Source organism: Panthera leo, chromosome A3 (assembly GCF_018350215.1).
Source record: "Panthera leo isolate Ple1 chromosome A3, P.leo_Ple1_pat1.1, whole genome shotgun sequence".
NCBI lineage: Eukaryota > Metazoa > Chordata > Mammalia > Carnivora > Felidae > Panthera > Panthera leo.
Genome location: NC_056681.1, coordinates 1,009,005 through 1,029,533, shown reverse-complemented (window position 1 = coordinate 1,029,533; position 20,529 = coordinate 1,009,005). Strand labels below are relative to the sequence as shown.

The following is a 20,529-nucleotide window of genomic DNA, read 5'->3' as shown; positions in this document are numbered from 1 at the left end:
GGGAGAAGCCACCAGCAGGCAGGCCCAGCCAGCACTCTCTCTCTGGGACTCCGCTCTGTGCGTTAAGCGCCCACACGAAAACGCCACCTGTGAATGGCGTTTGGGCCTTGGGCTGGGACAGAGGGGAAAAGAAAAGCGGATTCCTGGCTTTGGGGGGCAGATATGACATCACATAGCCCCTCACGAGCAAAACGTGGCCCGCTTGCAATTGCATGCATCCCTGTGATCCTTTCCCACCGCCACACAATGATCTTTCCTTCCTCGGATGTTTAGCCTCAAGTGACACAGTGCAAGGCAGCCCCTGACCTCTGCTCCCCGGAGCCAGTCCGGCTGGCAGGGTTTGGAGGGAGCCTTCAGACTAGGTGACATCTAAGGACCAGGCACACAGGCCAATCAGGAACTGATCTCATTAGAGAAACCGAGTCGCAGCTTCTCGGTAACAAACGCCTGGCCCCTTCCTTCGTGCCCGTGAAAGCCCCGGACCCTCCCTGTTGCTTCAAACCCAACCGAAGGTGAGGTCATCCCTCAGCCAGTCACCTTGCAAGCCAGGAACCAATCTTAGACTTTAAAGGAGCCCGGTGACCACACGAAAGGAAATGGCGCTCAAGGAACCCACACTCAAGGTCTAATACGCACTTTACCAAAATAAAATCCCAGAAGGAATTCCGAGCAAACACGGAGCTACATTTGTACTAGAACACTCACCGGGTGGGGAGTGCAAAATCCCCCCCACCGCCCGGCCTGTCAGGGCGCAGGGCCCGGCCTGACTCCCTGTGTTCACCAGCCATGACCTTACTCCAACGGCTGGGCCCTGGCAGGGCGAGCACCCGGGAAGGCCCGTTTTCTGGGATGATGCTAACATCCTGTGCCTTTGTGTCAGCTCTGCCTCAAACTTCAACCCTCTTCCAGTTCGTGCCTGTGGATTTTACCTCAACGGTAAAGCAAACCGAGCAGGCACGGGACTTCCTGCTACACACGCAGGCTCGGAGGAAGCGTGCCGGTGCCCGCGGCTGAAGAACGAACGGAGGGAGGCGGCGGGCGGGACGGCCAGTCCGGGGAGGCCGGTGCTGAGATCTGAAAAGGCCTGCAGCACAACGCGGGGGGGACTACGAACCCGGAGCTGTAACCGGAGCTTTAAACAGTCCCTCCGTCTTTCCCACAAACCGCAGCGCAGGGTGAGCGAAGTTACAACATCGACGGTCTCGGTCGCCGGCTCCCCTGCGGCAGACGAGAACGAGTCTCGGACGCGGAGAATCGCGCTCGGGCTCTGGGGCAGCGACCCCCCCCCCCGCGGCTGGCTGTGCAATCACCACCACCACCACCCCGTGAAAGGGGAGTGAAGGAGGAGGACACCGGACTTGCTAAATAGGTATCGTTTATTAAGGCTTGTATTCTCCAGAGGAAAAGTTATCCGATGTTGTCCGTGACTCCACACAGGCAGGAACAGTTCAGAGAAAGTGACACGTTCTAAATACAAGTCTAAATAATACAGCTTAAACTTTAACTCAGAGGGTCTTTTGGAGTAAATAGTTTTCGGAAGGTATCTGCTCTCTACACAGGAAGATCCCCTACAGTGGGCGCGTGCAGACTGCGTGCCGGAGCGACGGGTGTGAGCACCGTGGTCACGCTTGACTCGGACTCCAGGTGGCAGCCAGTTCAAGGTCCCTCGGTCCACAGAACAGGACAGCAAATTCAGTTTCTAAAAGGTTTTTTTGTTGTTTGCTTTTTTTTTTTTTCCCCATTCAACGGGAAAGAGAAACCAGACGCGCACGGTGAAAGTGACGCCCGCGGCACCGCCCGCCGCTCCGCCTGCACCAGCGGACCGGACGTGTAAAGCTCAGCATCGTGGGCAGGCAACTCAGAAGGGCGTCGGGTGAGGAGGGGGGCAGGTGGGGCGACGCACACGGCTCGAACGGCCGCCCGCCGGGCCCGGCCCTCCGCGGGCCGCCGCGTCCACCCCGCCGGGCGGAGCGGCGCGAGGGACACGGCGGCCGCGGCGCCTGAGACCGTTCGAGGGTGGACGGCGCTCCGTGCGACGGGGCACGTTCACCACATCCGGAAAACTGAAACGTATCTTTTTGTCTAGTAGAAAAATCAAACGGATTAGCGTTGTAGACAGATAACGGGTAATAGAAATAGCAAACTGCCCAAATGAGGTGATCGTTAACCTGTTGATTTCGACATTTTGAAAAGAAGTATTTTAACAGAAGACAGTAAACGCCAAAACCACTCACGGTTTCTTGTGTCTGCTGTAAAGCAACAAAGGGGTGAGAAATGAGTTCCACGTAAACATGTTAAAGGACACTGACTAGAAAAGTAAGAACATAATTTCTGCATAAAACCCCAAAAAAACCAAAAAACCACCTTTCAGATGTATTAGGGCTTTCTGTTTGGTTTGCTTTTGAAGGATACTTACATCTCACATTAGGTCTGGTTGATAGGCTGACAGAAAACATACCCCTTTATTAGTGAGTTCTAGAATACGATAATCCATAGAAAAAGTACAAACGAACGCAGATCCATCTGGGCAAAAATGAAAGACAATGAGCGAAAGGTGCGACGAGTCGGGCCCCGCGCGAGACAACAGCACCGAGCACACGTTCTCTTCAACTTTTTCAGTCCGACGTTAGAACACAGAAGAAACTGGTTCGTCCTTATTGTTTGTTTCGATTCTGCCGTTCCTGTAAATAGAAAAAGGAGAAGAGTTGAACGCGCGGAGTGAACGCGCCATGCACGCTCCCTCCGAAGTGAGGTCCCCCGGGCCGCGCTGCGGGCTGCGGCCCCCACCTGGGCCTGCACCCCCCGCGGGGACCAGCCAGGCCACGCCAGCGGGCGCCCCGGGCCTCTGATAACTATGCCCAGCCCTCGGCGTCCACCTGCTCCACGCAAGTCCTCTCTGGCCGGGGCTCTTTCCTACCACACCCAGAACCATCTTTCCCAGAGCACGTCTGACAAGCCCGTGACGCATCCCAGTCTCTCCCCACGTCCGCCCGGCTGGCTTCTCATCAATAGGGGCAGAAACCACATTGGTCCTTCCTCACAGTGCTGCAACTAAACTCCCCTGGAGACACACGAACAGCGGTCTAGGGAAGAAGCACACTGCTGAAAGTTCTGGTAGGTTCCACACGTCTCTCAAGCTCCCTGGAGGAACAGCGTAATGCCGCGAGTGCCCCAAGTCTGCCTGCAGGCACGTATCCCACGGACCAACTCGACACTCTCTCTTCCCAACCCCACTGGCCAACTCAGGTTTGGGACCCCAGACCCTTAAAAACGGCAACCGGTTACGGGCAGAAATTCACCCCTAGCCTCGTCACAACTCCCAGAACCTGGCGAGTCAGGAAGCGTATCTAAGATAAACCGTCACAGCCACACAAAGCTGCTGCCAGGCTGAAATCCACCAAGGAGCTTAAGCTTCATGACCAGTGATCTCTGCTCCACCCCTGCAAATTCAGCAATTCGGCATTTTACTCTACACCGAAAAGAGTTAGAATACAGGGTCTCAGGAACTGGAAATAAATAACACGCCCCTCTCCTTGCCCTACAAACCAAAGAAGGACCAATGCGTTTCCAAGTTTTACAAACCGTGATGGTTGCGCCATCGCAGCGCCTAACTCTGCTAACGTCACCATCGGCTGCAGGCCTTTCAGCTAAAAATGCTCCGGGACGCTTGCCATTCACAGACGGGTGACGCGTCTGTCGGTACAGGACCGCACGCCCAACCATCGTCAACTGACGTTTAATTTAAAAAAGGATGTTTCGGTATCAAACAGCAGGAAAAAACCTCAGCATGAACTCTCTGAGACAAGCCAGCTTCACAGAGTGTGCTTCACCGTCCTTGTTCCCACCCTGGGCCAGTTCACGGCCACGGGCCCCGTTCCGCTGCAGCACAGGCAGACTCGCTTCAGCGGGCCGGAACTGCTCAGGCTCCGGGAGGTTCTCGGTGGCCGAAGGGGAACGCACTACGTCGGAGGCCCAACTCGCGGCTCGCGCCCCGGGTTCTAGATGCTCACTTCCGGTTAGGGGAGGCCTGCGTTCCACACCCACTCTGCCCCCACCTCCTCTTTGCCACCCGGAGGGAGAGTTCAAGGTCCCAAAACCTGTAAGGCACTGGGTCTTCAGGAGAAAAAAGAAGCCACGGCCTCCAGACCAGAGCTTCCCGGGCGAGGAGGGCGGTGCCCTGGGGGGTCAGGCAGGGCCTGTAGCCCCCCGCGGCCCCAGCAGCCTCGCCGGCCTACCCCAGTCCACGGGGCGTTATTTCTAAGTGTCCTGGGAGAATTTCTGCACCATGGCCCCAGGGCTCGTGTTCCCTAAGAACCACAAAGCTGTGTGGTCACGTCCACTTACGCGCCCCCCCCCCCCCCCCCCCGGGTGGCCGTGCCCGGACAAGCCCAGACGCTGCTGGCCCTGCCCGAGGCCACGGGGACCTGGCGGTCGCCGGGCCCCAGCCAGCGAGCACGAGGCCTCGGCTCCAGCTCGGGCCCCGGCCCGCCCGGAGCTCGAGAAGGTCAGACTCACCTTGCGCACCTCCTCCTCCTCCTCCTGACGCTTCTCGTAGTGAGAAAAGTCGTCAAAGATGGAGGTCGTGTGCTTGTAGGAAGCGATGATTCTCAGCACTTGCTTTGCTTTCTCTAAGGGCACCTCCTGGGTGTCGCGGGAGTTGGTGACCGGCTTGTTGTCGTTATTCTCCAGCCTGATGTGCCGCAGCTGGTTGTTGGGCACGTCCTTGACGAAAATCCATTTCACGTCGAACTTGCCTTTCCACTTGTCCTGAGACCAGACCCCCGCGCTGGTGCCGTAGTCCACGGGCGACTTCATCTCGGCCACCCCGCAGAAGTGGCCGCTCCCGTTGACGCTGAAGAGCAGGTACACGGGCCCCTTGCTGCCGGCGGCGCGGAAGGCACCGTCCAGGCGCTTGTTGCCGTGCTCCGTGCTGCACCAGATCGAGTACTTGATGGAGCGGTGGATGTCGTCCTCCGAGTAGCTCTTTATGATGAACACGCGGCCGCTCTTAAGATTCCAATCGAACTCTTTAGGGTTATAGCTGTGGGCCGCTTTCAGTTTTTCCAGAACGGGGTGGGACTCCACACCGGGGGCAGAATTGGGCTGAGCGTTCCCAGGAGAGTTACCGTCGCCGCCGGCCCCTCCGCTCTGCCCGAACGCCGCATTTCTGTTGCGAGGGGCGACCCAGCGGGTCTGGGGTGGCTGCTGAGGGCTCGGATACTGCGGTTGGGCCAAAGGGGGGGGCTGAGCGGGAAGAGGCTGCACAACCGGCTGGGGCTGCGGGGCAGGCTGGGGGGCCGGTGCCTGCTGGGGGGCCGGAGGCTTGGGCACAGGCCCTTTGTTGTCCCACGTGCCGATGTCCATGTTATGCTTTATAGGTGGCGGGGGCAGGGCTGCCCCGACGACGGGTCCGCCCTTTGCTTTCATTTTCGGCTGTGGCTTTGCCGGCTTGCTGGCGATGGCAGCCCACGAGGTCGGCTTTGAAACCGGCATATTCACGCTCGTCCCACCGTTCCCGGAAAGGACACCGGCCATCGCCACGCTGCTAACCACCGACCCCACGGTCTTGACGGCAGAGGTGGTGACGTCCCCAATCTTCAGGCCCACCATGCCCTGCTCCAGGCTGTTCATGCCGGGGGCCTTGTTGAGGGTATCGCTGTGGAAGCCCGTCTGCCCGTCCACGATCGTGCCACCCAGGGAGCTCGGCGGGTACGTGTAGCTGCTTCCGTAGGCGGAGCTCTGAGCCTGCTGCCCCTGAGACCCGCTCGTCCCCCAGGCGGAGAAGGCAGGGTTTTCGGGGAAGAAATTGAACCTGTGCTGGTAGATGCTGTTCCCCAGGCCCCCGGGCTGGCCGAAGACAGCATCGTGCATGAAGTGGTGGTCTCCGTTACTGAGCTGTCCGTAGGTGGTGAGGTACGGGATCGGAGGGTCCCCTCCAGTGGACCAGGGCGCCTCATTGAGGGAGTAAGGAAATCCGATGGACGGTGGGTAGTAGCTGGACAGGTAAGGATCCGCCATGGAGGGGTAACTGTTACTCTGGGAAGACAAGCGGGGACGGGTTAGACTGCTCTCAGGACGCGACTCGGAGACTTCCTGCCTCGGTCCAGGCGGGCTGCACGGCAGCGTCACCCCCCCGCAGGAACCGAGGCCACCCAGTGAGAACACAGCAAGGGCTGAGAGCAGCCAGGTGGTCACCTGCAGCGTGCTGGGTCCGCGTGACGCGACCGGGCCCAGCCGCCCCGGCACCGGCCACCAGCGGTCCACCTGCAGCCGCTCCTGCACCCTCAAGCAGCACACTGTTCACGCGGGAGGGAACCAGAGTGAGGAGCGGCGACGCCGCTGACCCCGCACACGGGACAGCACCGCCGGCACGGCGGGAGGGGAGAACAGCTGCGGGAAGGCCAAGACGGCTTCCGGGGAGCTCGGGGCGACAGGGCGGCTTGCCCGGCAGCCTGGTTTCAAGCCCCCTGATTGCTCAACGCTCCCGTGGGTCCCCGCGGGTCCCGGCTCACGGGCAACACCCTTTTCCGCTGGACCCACGGGCTCCTCCCACCCCCTCTACCAAGGGCCCCTTCAGAGGCCCCTCCCACACGCCTTTCCTGCCAGCCCACCCCCACTTCCGAGTCCAAAGGGGCCTCGTCATCTCACATCCCCACCACGGCCCAGGCGTGGCCTTGGCTCTCACCGCGCGTCAGGCAGCACGGAGGCCTCGGCTGGCTCCTTGGCCGAGACTCCGTGTCCTGCCTGCTCTCTGAGCTGGAGAAGCCTTCACATCGGGCTCCAACTTCACCTGGGATTCCTTACTGAGAGGACACCCATGCGTCGGCTGGAGCCCCAGAGAGGGCTTTTCGAGCGGCTGGACTGCCCTCAAGGCAGCAGAGACTCACCTCCGGAATCTCAGGAAATCTGCCCAGGGTGTGGATTTAGACCTGAGGTCAGCCATTCTGGCAAGGCGTCTCCTTGGGGAGAGACTCAGCGGGCTTCTGGCCACAGCTGGGGCCCCCTGGCCATGCCACTGGCAGGTGACATAGATGGTTTCCTGGCAGGTGTGGGCGGTAGGAGGAGCGGAGGGGTGCAGGGTAGGGGTGCAGGCTTCCCGCCCAGGGCAGCTGGTTTAAGGAGTGGCAAGGCCATAAAGGAAAACAAGAGTGGAGGCAGCAGCAAGCTTTCCAGCCCATGCTACCATTTTCTGACTGCTTAGTGGCCCCCGTCCTCTCTCCTACCCTCCTCTACAAACAACCAGAAAGTTCTACAAGGAGAGCATTGGCCAGAGACCTCCTCCTCCAGCCCTGCACCGACTATCACGTGAGAACACCGCTGTCCTGGCCAGCACAGTCCCAGGGACCCACAGAGGGGGGGAGCCGGGCTGAGGCCGCCAGGGAGGGAGAGCCAGAATGCCAAACAAGCATTTGCACTCTGCCACCGTGAGCAGGCGTGGGACTCTCCAGACCCCGCTCCCCCAGAGGACCCTCTGGAGAACAGGCCGGTCCCTCAGCAGTCCCAGCCCAACACGTGACGTCGGTCACCCAGCCTCCTGGCTGTCGGTCTCCACTGCCACCTCCTGCTGCCCCGTCCCGTCGAGGATTCGCAGGACCTCAGGCATCGCCGCTCCTGCCTGTTGGCCGCTCCATTTGATAGCAGACAACTGCAGAATCACTTTTTAAAAGGCAAGGGCTTTCCCAGTAATAAAAATCATGGAGATGCTCAGGGGGTGAAAAACAGACAACGAACCGGCCCCATCATCGATGTCCCATAAGCCGCGGCACAGCTGGAGCTACCTTCCCTAGAAAGGACGTCAGTGACTCCGGCCCCTTTCTTGTAACCTCCTCTGTCTGCCTGCATCCAACCTGGGCCCTCAAAGACGCTCTCCAGGGGGCCGGTCAGGAGGGAGAGCAAATCACCAGGTTCGGGCAGAGGGCATGCTCTGTGAGGCGACGGGCAGCCCCAAGAGCTAAGCCTGCCGCCTGACCTCAGCACCCACAGACGGGGCTCACACGGGGCTAGCACCTCACTCGTGACTCACAGGTAAGCCTCGCCCGTAGCAGGACATAACTGAGGACACAAACCATCATGCATTGTGTTCTCCATTCAACGGCCCTCCAAGTTCATCTAAAGTCCTGCTGTGGACTGGACAGAACTGGCGTTCCGGGTCCTGACCACGCCGTGCACAGGCGCTTCTCGGCGGCTTCCAGCCGGGACCATCCCAGGAACAGGAAGCCAGCCAGCCGGCACCCCTGAACCCTCCTGGCTCACGGGAGTGCCTCCCGGCAGGAGGGAGTCTGGGAGAGAAGTGGTGGCCCTGAGTGGACCTAACCCTCTCCTCCTGGGACCCATCAGTGCAGGCGGGTCACGGTGAGCACGGACGGGAGAGTCACAAAAGCACTACAGATCTTCCTCCAACGCTACGGCTCTCACAGCAAGAGGAATGGAGACTCCTCGCTTCAAGGCCCCAGACGAAGGTGTGTCCTGACAAGCGGCCGCAGGCCCACCAGCAGCCGTCCCCACGCGCACCGGGCCCGGCACTCCCCGGGCCGGACGCCAGCCCTGCCCACGGCCTCCGTCCGTCTGTCCTCACCTCTGTCCTCCCCGGGGCACGACTGGCTCCAGGCCACCTGGCGGGCCACGTGCGGCAACCTCAGCGCCGTGAGCCCGACTCGCTCTCCACCCCTGTCCTCCCAGCAGCTCTTCGCTGCACCACCGGCCGTCTTGCCTTCAAAGCGCTAAAGCCAAGTAAGTCAGTGTACGAACCTACGTGCAGTCAGTCATTCGTCCCGTGAGAAGACCCGGATGTGTTTACTCTCGCTTGCTATTTGGACCACACCCCCTCCCTCCCGGGCTGTGCTGCACGGGAAGCGGTCCCCGTCAGTCCGTCAATCTGTCCGTCCGTCTGTCCGTCCGCAGCACAAAGGACCCAAATGCTCTGGCCTTAACTTCCAGCAAAACTGAAATTCTCCTCCTCTCATAGGCGAACTGGACCGCGGCCCCGACTGGCCAGACCGTGCCCCGCAGCGCGGGCTCCAGACAGACGTGCTGCCGCCTGGACGCTCCTCGGCTCGACCCACCGCGCCCCGAGGCTGCCAACTGGAGGCCGGTGTCTGGGGGGTGCGGGTGCAGGCGCTGCAGCAGCGGGAACGAGCGCCTGACTCTCCCTCCCCGCAGGCAGCCGCTCGAGGCAGGGGCGCTGCACGTCCAGGAAAAGGCAGGACCTACAAAAACCTTTTTGAGGCCAGTGCGGGGAAAACCCTCCCCCTGACTGACGCTCCCACATACGAGACTCCGTCTAATTGCAGCCTCTGCTAGAACGCAGGGCCCCAAAACAGGGAGGCGAGGCGGACTCTTTTTCAAGGCAAGCTGAGGCTCCACGAGGAAAGACTGACAAACACCGGACTCCCGGGCGCCTCCTTGTGGCCAAGTCCAAGATCACAGACAGAATGGGCTCTCCAGACAAAACAGACTTCCACCAAGTCTCTGTCTGTGATCCCTGCGTCACTCTCGTTGAAAAACCCCAGTAAAACACAATAACGAACCTATTCTAAAATTCAAACTTTTTCACACTTGGTAAAATACAGTCACGTTAAAAAAGAAACTCATCCTGAACGGCTAGAAATTACCCTTAAGTAAATTATGTGGAAGTGGAAAGTATCAACAGCAATTAGGAAGACCGACAAAGGGACCAGAGCTGCAAGGGCCCGGCAGGTGCACCCGGGGGAAGCCCTGGGGACACAGGCTTGGCTGCATGTGTGTCTGTGCAAGAGGACTGCAGTCCCTCAGCTGGCCGGGTCGCATGCAAGGACCACGGTTTCTGACGCCGGAGAATTTCTGCCTTTGTGTCCAGCTCAAGGCACGTAGTGTCTTCTTTTAAGTAGGCTGCACACCCAGCATGGAGCCCAACACAGGGCCGGAACCCACAACCCCGAGATCGAGAGTTGGACGCCCAACCGACTGAGCCACCCGGGCGCCCCATGAGGCACGCCGTTTGAGCAACTTGACCTTAAGAAGTATGTGAAGACCCCACTGGGCCCCACCAGCCGCACTCCACGACGGCTGGTCTCCACTGAGTGGGTGCCAACACTGAAGCCCACAGCCTTTGGACACGACCACAAGAAACCCGCGCCAGGCCACGGCCTACAAGACCACGCGCTCCTTGCTAACTCCCCCAGTCGCTCGAGCCCGCCAGAACCGCCCAGCACAGAGCGAGCCATGAGCCAGCTGGCCCCCAGGCTCTCCACATGAAGTGGCCCACCCAACAGGGCATCAGTTTAGCCTGGCCTTGTGCTGCGGGGTGAAAACCACCCCCAAACCTGACAGAAACCCTGGATGACAGCCGAGCACGATTTTCAAGATGAGCTGGCCTTTTTATAAACAGAAGCACCTCCCGAGGCCAGACGCTTTCTGCAAAGAGCGAGAAGGTACAGATTTCCACCTGACCGCCTAAGGAACCTCTGAGATGGGGCACACCAGGTCCTGGAAACGGAGGTGAGAGCCCACCACACCCTCAACTGCGAAAACACACACCCCGGCACGTCAAGTGGCTCTGCTCAAAGTGGAAGTCGATCCTCGCGTCAGAGGCATCACAGCTTTCTAGAAGAATAAGCATGAACCGATGACGGTGCTCGGCACTGAAAACGGGAACAGGAAAACTTGCAGAACTTTCTCATAAAGTGAAAACATCCTATCGCACTTAGAACACAACTGAACTGAACACAATTGAGAAATAAACTAGAAAAGTTTGCTTCCACTCCTTTGTGTCTCTGTCAGACGTGCCTGGGCAAACAAGCGCGTCTGTTGACGACCGAGTGATCCGGTTCAGTCCGTAGTATCCACACCGCGTGGCCCCCACCCAGAGCCCGTCTGCTCCCCCGCACTCCCCCCCACCCGTCTCCTAAAGCGAACGTGTATTTCGTGTCACAGAGGGGATGCAGGGCTGCTACATCAGGATGCTCCCGGGGCGACCAGGAAGGGACAAATGCACGCCCGAGGGCCCAAAGGCCCTCCCGCACCCAGGACCCCGGCTCCATTGTGGGGCGTTACAAGGTGAACTAGCCTGAACAGCATGCTTGTAAACACTTTCCAAATTGTCCCGGTGTTAAAACTTCATAAAACACAAAAACAGAGATAGCCTCGAACTTGCCACTACAGACACCCGTATTAAAAAAAAGCGTCACGGGGCTGACGGCCTCATCACCATCCTCCCTGCGGTGACGGCCCCAGAGGTACACAGGCAAAGTCCCTTGTGAAATGGCACCCTTCAAATACGTGCCACCTGTCACATGTCCAAAACACCTCAATAAAGAGAAGCACAGTGCTGGCAACTGAAGTGCGCTGCTCCCGGCCACACGAGCCACCGCGGTCCCTCACTGACGTGCGGTCGGGCGGGCCACGTGGCGCGCCTCCCGTCTGGGAGCTGGAGGACCGAAACACAGAGCCGTCCTCAGGAGAAGCCTTTGCCGGCAGAGCCCAAACCCAGAGGTGTCATCCATCCCCAGTGGCTTCTGTCTGCGAGGAGGCCACGTGCGTGGTGGCCAGCGCGAAGAAAGTAGCAACAAACACAAGGACCAAACGAGCCCCTGCTGTGTGCATGGCAGAGACCATCTCTTCCCCCCCCCGTTAGTCCAGAACCTAGCTCTGCCACAAACTGGCTCCACCACCTGGGCAAACCAGGCCTCTCGGGCCCTTTTCTTCATCCACAAAACAAGAGGACCAGGAAAACTAGGCTCCAAGAGCTCTCCCGTGTTACCTGCATTCTACGCTCTAACAGTTGGGCGTTTCTGGAAAATCTGTTCTCAATCAAGAACCTGGATTTACTCTTGGGGCCCCTGGGTGGCTGTCGGTTGAGCGTCCAACTCTTGACTCCAGCTCGGGTCATGACGTCCGTTTCGTGAGCTGAAGCCCCGTGTCAGGCTCTGGGCTAACGGTGCAGAGCCTGTTTGGGACTCTCTCTCTCCCTCCCTCTCTGCCCCTCCCCAGCTCTCACGCATGTGTGCTCTCTCAGAATAAACAAACAAAAAAACGAAAAAGATCACGGATCTACTCTTAAGTACTGTGATTAACCATCTTGCTGAAAAGCACACCAATACCCAGGACAAAGGGCTGTTTTAAGGCTGTCCCTTGCAGCGTCACCCGACCCCTGTCCTCCCAGCTGGCTTCCCCAGGGTGAAACAGCCGTAATTACCCTCCTGACAGAAAATCATCTGCTCTGCTTCTAAGGAAATCCGCCCAAATAACATGAAAGCGCCTGCCTCATAAAAACATATTTCGAGTGAAACAATTCCCCTCACCTTTCTTTGGTCAAAGCCTAAAACACGATACCGCCATAGCATTCAGACCACATAAGGGAGAAATAAAGTACTCATTCAACTTCTTGCCATTACCCCGACAATGCGTCACCGAGGCCAGGGCAGTTCTCTGCCCCACCTGGCCCTGCCCAGAGGAGGGGTGGGTCCTGGGGGGGGGGGGGGGTGCAAGGGGAGGGGCTCTAAAAAGGGTGTCCTGGGCACCTTGACTGCAGACTGGCTCAGTGCAGTAAGGACAGGGACACCTGGGAGCTCGGTAGGTTGAGCCTCCGACTTGATTTCGGCTCAGGTCATGTTCTCCGAATTTGCGGGATCGAGCCCCGGTCGGGCTGACAGCGTGCAGCCTGCTTGGGATTCTCTCCGTCTCTCTCTCAAAAATACACATTTGAAAAAAAGAAGGACGAAGACAGGGAAAAGTTTTAAGTTCTAAGACACTTCAGAAAGGGGCAGACTGGCAAGAAAAGAGACAAACTAATTTCATTCCACCCCAGGGAAGAGGCAAAGCCTGGTTTTATTCCAAAGCGAACACGCGTAGTATGTTTTAAAACTCCAACTAGCCTGGTGGTTTCACCCAGTGTAAGTCAGCCCCCAGGAGACGCCATCAAGACACTTCTGCTCGTCATGCCGGTATGCGTGTAGGGGGAGGAGGCCAGGAAGGCTGCTCAGCACCCCACGACTCACAGCCCCCCAAACAAAGACTGTTTCCGTCCAAAATGCCCACAGGGCCACGGTGGAGAAACTCTGAAAAACCAAAGAAAAACGGGCAGCTACGACCTGCTGGGCCCTGTACAGGTGCCATGTCGGGGCTTGACGAGCACTGCCTGCCGTCCTCCCAACGACTCCCCAGCCGTCTCCACAGCCAGTCTTCTACAAAAGAACAGTGAGGCACAGAAGAGGCGAGCCACCTGAGGAAGTGTCACACGGCAGCGGAGTGAAGATCCGAACCCAAGGCCAAAGTCTGGCTCCGGAGCTGGATTCTTAGATGCTCCCCTGGACCACAATTCTCCTTGCCCAGAGCTAAAATAACTCCCCGGGAAACCTCAGACGACGACACACGCCTGCACTCCATCCATGGCGGTGCGTCACTGAGCTGTAGGCGCTGAGGACGACAGAAGTCCACCTGCAGAAGGCCCCAGCGGGACCTTCCTTCCCGGGGCGCACCGCCTTCCCCACGCTCATGCCCCATGTTTAACTCAAGGCTGGTCTTCCGAGCAGATCCTCAGCATGCTCTCTGTTTCTAGTACTTTACATGGTGCTTCTTTGTTGTTTAGGATGATAAAATCAGAAACGTAGCAGGAAAGTTGCATTACGAGACTCAAAACTAACATAAAAATACAGGTTTAAAAAAAATAAAGAACAAGAAAGCTCACCTGATTTGACTGTCCAGAAAGGTAGGGCTCAAAGTCATTGTCATGGACTGTATCCTTCTGATGCAAAGAACCATTTTGTACTAGAACAAGAAGTTGCAAAATGTTAGCTCTGAATTTTAAAAAATTACTTTTAAGCATGGAAATCAAAGACAGTAAAGCCTACGTCCCTCGATTTCTAGAAATTGCTTTTACTTAAGAATGAACACAGTACCCAGCTGACGTTTACACAATTAGGACGGCAAGGCAGAACTTTCAACGATTTCATGTTTTTGGTAAAAATCTGATCATAATTTGGAAGAACTTGACAAAATAACCAAGAGCTTGTAACTGGGCTTCGGGGACGATGGTGTGGCCTGAGCAGACCACAGAGGCCACCACGGCGCTTGCAAAGGCCTCACTGCGAGTGGGGGGACGGAGAAGAACCGGGAGCTTCCGGCCCGGGCAGCGGGGCCAGGCTGTAACCGAATGACGCTTCCGAGCTCGTTTTTATCCGGCTCTCCGCTTACTTTCCGCTGTTTCAACGCTCAGCCGAAAAAGGAAAGGAAAGGTAAATAAAGTGCTGGGCCCTTTCCAGTCTTAAAACACGATGAACCATATTTGGTTACACCCGAGTAACACACACTGGTTGAAAAGTCTTCCAAGTAAACACGAAGTGTCACTTACAGGCTCTCACGACAGGGAGTCTTGGGGGGTTACCCTAAGCCCGAACAGCACGAGAGACTGCGGAGGCCCGGTTCGCTAGGGCTCTAACTAGTGGGGGGCGCAGCTAGCCCCCCAGGGCCCCCGGGGCCGGCCCCGCACACCTGCCTCCCTCCCTTCCCCCATTCAAATCCACCCCCATGCAGCGGGGAGGAAGGATGCGATGCCTCCCACCACCCTTTCACTTACTTCTCCTTGAAAAGTCCCCGATCTCCAGCCGCTAAACCTCCCGGTATCGCCACCTAACATCTACCTCCCGGAAGCACACGGAGGAGAAGCGTCCGGCTCCAGACGCCCTTCCGAGACCTTTTCTCCCCCACATGGCCCGCCGCCTCCTCCATCCAGGACCCGCAGCGACCGCGCCAACTCCGCTCACCTTTAGTATCCTGTCCTTTTGTTCTCTGTGTCGCCGCAGGCCGGGTCGTGCGCGCAGACGGGACCCCGGGGAGAGGGAAACACAAAGTTATTCACGAGGACCCCTCCCGGGCGTGGGGCGCGCTCCGGCCCCGAACGGGCCCCGCCGCCCCGGGGCGCCCCCGGCCGCCCTCCCCCGCGCCCCCGGGCCCCGCTACCTGGGGGTCCACGCTGGTGGCCGACATGCTTCATGAACGGCGCGGCGCGGCGCGGGGCCGGGGCGCCCGCCGGCTCGGGCCTCCCCGCGAGGCCGGGCCTGTCACCCGCGCTCTCGCGGCCCCGGGCCCGCCGCCTCCTCCCCGGGCGCCGGCCGGGCGGCGGCGGCGGCGACTGCTGGGCGCGCGGGCCGCTCGCGGGGCGCGGCGCGGTGAGACGGAGCCCGGACGGGACGCACTGACGAGGCGCCGACTCCAATGGCGGCGGCGGCGGCGGCGGCGGCAGCGGCGGCGGCGTCGGCGGGGACGAGGCTGCGCGACGTCAGCGCGCGCGGGGCAGGCCGGGAGCGCCGACGGGCCGCCACGCGCCGCGCCTGCGCGCCCTCGCCCGGCGGGACGGATGTCGCGCCCGGGTCCCGGTATCGCGCGGCGGGGGGGGCGGGGCGCGCCCGGGAAGTCACGTGGGCGCACCCGGCGGCGCCGCGGGGGGGCCGGGCGGGAAGCGGCGGCGGGTCGCCTCCCGGGGGCTGCACCTGTCGGGCCCGGCGCCTGCACCCTGAGCTGCTGGCGCAGGTCGTGGGCCCCAACGCCCCCCGCTCGTGCTTCTCCCCGAGGCCTGAAGAAGCTGAGCCGGCGAGTGCGACCGCCTACCGAAAGCCGCTTACAGCGGGCTGGACCCCCGTCTACCCTGCAGCTCGCTCGCCCCTGGCGCCCCACCAGCGTCCCTCAGAGGGGCAGCCTGGGTGTGAGCTCTGCGGGCCGTGGGGCTGCACCCCTGGGCTTCCTAAGTTTTGCCGGTGGCAACAGCTGTCCCCACCCCCACCCCCAGCCCTGTGCTCGGGCCTCCTTGAGGGAGCTGCCTTTCCAGCGCTCCCTTGGGCCTCCAGGGGGCTCCCCAGTTTATCGCCAGTTTGCATGTTAGTCTTGACCCCAGATTTCACCACAGGGAGGAAAAGCGAGTTCAGCCCCACACCGTTCCCTGGTCCAGAACGTGCAAGGGGGCTTTCTGGTGTCTGTTTACCCCCGCACAGCCCCTTCTTGGCTCCACCTTCCTGAAAGGGGTCCAGTTCTCATTCCACACTCACTCCCACCCCTCCCAATATAGGGTCCCCAGCCTGGACCCCCGATCCCTTGCTGGAGAGCCCCTGTGGCCAATTCCCACTGTGGCTTCCAGGTGGGTCTCTGAGCTCCCTTTCCAGCTCTCTTTCCAGTGCACTGGTGGGTAAGATCTTCACAAGCCCCAGATCTGGGCGCTGGTTGTGATGAAGGAGAGAGGCCTGGAATGCCGGCTCAGGCTGGGGAATCACAGGATCGCTCCCCAAAGCAGGGCCAAGGCAGATGCCAGCAGGCAGGTTAGGCACTAAGCAGGGTGGATGGGGACTGCTGGGATCATAGATCATAGTGGGACCCGAGACAGCCTCAGAGCCTGCACTGGCCCTGGAGAGACAGGATCAGCCGCGCACCAGACAACATCTCCAGCGGCTGCAGGAGGAGGTAGAGGTGGCACTGGTGGGTGGGTGGGCCACGGGGAAGTGCACTGCTCCAAGCTGCTCGTCCCTGGATCTCCCGGGGGCCCTGCCTGACCCACGGATGGGAAAGGCAGGTTGGGCACAGGGCCCAGAGGAAGATCTGATGCCCTGCAGATGAATCCGGGTCCGGCAGGACTTTGATACACTTGGGCCGTGGGCAGCTCACACTAAGCTGAAGCCAGGCATTTGGGGCGGGCCACGTCCAACAGGTGGCAGGCACGGAGAAGACACATGGAGATTGTGGTTGCCTGTAAGATCGTTTGCTGGGGGAGGGGGGCACCTGGTGCTGTCTTATTCCTGCTGTCTGCATAGGTGAGGCTGGACATACCGCATGGGCATCGTCGTCCCCGGGGCCTGGAACAGCATGATGCCTGTGACCCAGAGCCAGGAGAACACAGTGGTCAGAGCCCGGACACTCGGCCCTCTCGGAGCCCCGGCGCCTCCTTTCTCCAGTTGACCTCCCTCAGGCAGGAGAGGGTGGTGGTCGCAATGGTGGCTTAGGGCCACACGGCTGGTTACGGCTCCTTCACCCTCCTGTGCTCCGTTCTGTCCTTGTTTTGGGCAGAATAAGTCTCCCGTTCCAGGATTACAACGAGGAGTAAATGGTGTACGTACAGCCGTCGCATCAGGGCAGGCCCGTAAGTGCTGGCTGTTCCCCGCCGGCCTCACCTGCACCTGCCCGAGGAGCCGCACCGCACTGGGGGCAGTAGCGGCTCAGAGCGTCGGCGATTTTTTGGATGGAGCCCTCAGGACTGTGTGAGCGTCCGTGGCCTGCTGTGATGATGCACCACAAACCGGGCCGCTGGCGGCACCAGGGGCGTATTCCCTCCGGAGACTCGAAGTCCAAAATCAGTGTCACTGGGCTGAAACCAAGGCGTCATCAGAGATGCAGTCCCACCAGGGGAGGATCCTGCCTGCTTCTTTCAGCTTCTGGCAGCCCCAGGCCTTCCTCAGCCCCCTGCCTGCACCGTCACACGGCCTTATCCTCTGCGCGAATGTCTCTGAATCTCCTCCTTCTTTTTTATTTTGTATTTTATTTATTTTTGAAGTAGGCTTCACTCCCAGTGTGGAGCCCGACGAGGGGCTTAAACTCACGACCCCGAGATCAAGACCTGAGCTGAGATCAAGAGTCAGACGCTTAACTGGTAAACCGACTGAGCCACCCAGGTGCCTCTGAATCTCCTTCTTCTTAAGAGGACACTTATCATTGGATTTAGGGCCCACCCTAACTCAATGCGAGTGACCTCATCCTAAGTTCATTCTATCTTCAAAGACTCTACTTTCAAATAGGGTCACAGTCACAGGTACCGGGTGGGTGTGAATTTGGGGGAGCACAACTCAGCTCAGTGCAGGGATCCACAGGTGATATCAGCTGGAAAATTTGGAGAAGAGCTTCCAGGGGCTGGGCTGAGTTCCACCCACAGATGTGGAAAGAGAGGCCTCTGAGATGAAGGAGGTATGATCATGCCAGCTTGCTGGCCGGGAAAGGCGCACACGGGATCTGATAGCCATCGCGCAGGCCCACCGGCTGCCACCCCAGCGGCTCAGAGGTCCAGCAGTGCTCAGTGCCAAGTCTCAGTGAGACGGGGAGCGGGCGCCGCCCAGAGCCCGGCGTGGTGTGTGGCAGCCAGCGGAGAGAATAGGGGCCCCGGGGTAGCTTGAATTTGGGGACCTTGCAGGCCCAGCTCAGAAGGCTGAGGCCCCTCTAGACCAGCCCCAGCCTTTCCCTCTGCCAGGCCTGAGGACCCAGGAGGGATGGCATTACGTAGTTTGGAGCTGGGCTTTCTGCCGGTGCAGAGGGCCGCCGCCACGGGCCAGCCACGGGGAGGGGTGTGGAGACCCTCCCAGCCCAGCTCCTCAGGACAGAGAGGCTCGGGGGCTGCAGGCTAGGGACGGAGCAGCTCCTGGCAGGGAAGAGGTCTGGGGCCGGCTGATTTAGGCTTTGGAACGGTGCGGGGACCCGTGGAGCAGGGGCGGCCCAGCCGCAGGGTCTGTGCTGAGACCAGCACAGGCTCTCTCCGCTGCCTGGAACAATCTGCTCCTGTCCCCCACGTGGTCCCTGCTCATCCTTCTGCCTTAGGGAGGAGCTGAGTCCTCCTGCCGCGTCTCACTGCCACGTGTGCCCAGTGGCAGAGAAAGCCCAGCCCGTCCTGGGCCCTCCACCCTTAGACAGGTGCCTGCCCCCGGCCGTACCCTGCTGGTACGGGGTTTTCTAAACATTGCCGGTGTTGAAGAGGGCTGTTTTGATTTCCCGTTTATTTCAAAGGCATGTAGGCATGTGGTTAAACACCTCGCCTTTGTACTCGAACGGACAAGGTGGAACCCTCCGGGAGTGGGGCTGGGGTATTCCCTAGGCCTCCACCCTGACTGCACATATAAGCACGGGTCCATCTGTCTGTCCCTTGCCCCACCATTCAGCCTGCACACAGCTCTGCCTCTCACGGAACGCGTCAGTGCCCACCGAGCTCTCCCCTCATCCCTCCCCAGGTCGTTCCTGGGCTGTTCAGGCTCTGGTGTCGCTGCACGGGGCTACCTGGTGCGGGGACACAACACCCGGAGGAGGTACCCGTAGGCGGACCCACTGTATCAAAGGGCACTCGCGTTGGCCGCGACGTGATGTGAGATCGGCAGATGGCCCCCAAAAGGGGCCGTGCTGATTCATCAGCAGGGAGGCAGGCCTTCATCCCAGCCCCAACCCTTCATCGGGGCGGGGCCCGATGGCCGGTGGCCCTGAGTTCAGGTGACCACCCGGCGGGAGCAAACTCTCCTCACCCAACAACCAGCCTTTGGGGCCTGCAAAACCAACACGCCTGTCCACCCGACAGGTAACGAGGACACCCATGCCGGTGTCCAGTCACTCTCTGGTCACCTTCTCAGCTCAGCTCTGAGTTTGTCCCCAGTCAGTGGCCTCCGTCCAGAAACCCCTCTTCCGCTTTCTGTGGAGTTGCTTCACCCCCAACAAAACCCGCCCATGTTCTCCAGACGTGCAGGTCCCCCCCCCCCCCCAGTAGTAACCTCGACGTGCCTCCTGTGATTCACAGCAGTTTAGTTTTGAAACCTCCCCTTTTTACATATTTCACTGGGTCGTTCATTCCATAAACATTAATTGAGCACCTACTACATGGCCTGCTCACGTGGGGTTCTGAGGGCACCAGGCAGTCTCTGCCCTGAGGAGCTGGCGAAGGGACCGGGGAGCACCCACACAGCCTGGAAAGTAGCCCAGCTTATTCCCCGAGCACCTGCTGTGTACCGGCAGCCAGGCACAGGGACAGAGAATGAGCCAGATGCTGCCCGGTGACCCAGAGCGGGGACAGGTGGGGACAGACAGGTCACCTTGGATTGGAGCTGAGACAGGCAGAAGGGGTGCTGGCCTGGCCTCAGGAAGGCCTCTGGGGCCCGTCCAGAACTGAGGCTCAGGGGACAGCAACTCACCAGCCAGGGCTTGGAGCCAAGGTGCAAAGGCGACTGCATACGCCCCCTGCGAGGGCAGCCCTCGGTGGCCAGGCCTGTGTCCACTGCCCTGTGCGGTACTGGTGGACAGCCTGGCAGGGGGAGGCGCATGGTAACAGGCGGAGAGCCAGCCGGTTCTGGGTTCCTGGAGCAGCTGGACCCCCAGCAGTTAGAGAGCTCCACCACGGCCAGCCGGACGACTTGAACCAGCTGCCGGCACCCTGCAGCCTGTCCTGTCGTCAGCGGGCACCCTTGGCTCCGCCCTTGTGCGTGACCTCCCCGCAGAGCCCGGCAGCACCCCTCCCCGTGCCAGTCTGTGCCCGTCAGCTCCCTCCCTGCTTTCCCGGGAGCTGCGTTTTTAGAATCTTGACTCCACTTTGCAGAAGGCGTCTTCTGCCTCCTCTGTCCCCAAAGACGGTGCCAGGTGGTGGCCCGGATGTCTCGCGGGCGTGGGGGGCAGGGTGGGGATGCCCCCTGCTGGTGGCTGCTCTGCAGTGCTGTCCCGACTCAGGTGGCACTGACCTTGGCGATGGGATGATGCAGGCTGTGGCAAAGCACTGCACTGCTGGGTCCCACAGGGCGCACCTGGGCTGCAGCCGGGGGGTGGCTCTCGGCAGGC

General features: G+C 60.0%; 1 protein-coding gene across 1 annotated transcript; it reads right to left on the bottom strand.

The window, feature by feature from the left end:
* Nucleotides 1–1,870: 1,870 nt before the first annotated feature.
* On the bottom strand, nt 1,871–15,024 carry YTHDF1 (YTH N6-methyladenosine RNA binding protein 1). Its single transcript, XM_042930450.1, has 5 exons — nt 14,935–15,024; nt 14,739–14,763; nt 13,664–13,743; nt 4,516–6,036; nt 1,871–2,681 (listed from the first exon to the last, which is right to left on the bottom strand). Exons 1-5 carry the CDS (start codon nt 14,959–14,961, stop codon nt 2,655–2,657), a joined length of 1,680 nt encoding a protein of 559 aa, XP_042786384.1. The 5' UTR covers nt 14,962–15,024; the 3' UTR covers nt 1,871–2,654.
* Nucleotides 15,025–20,529: the final 5,505 nt, after the last annotated feature.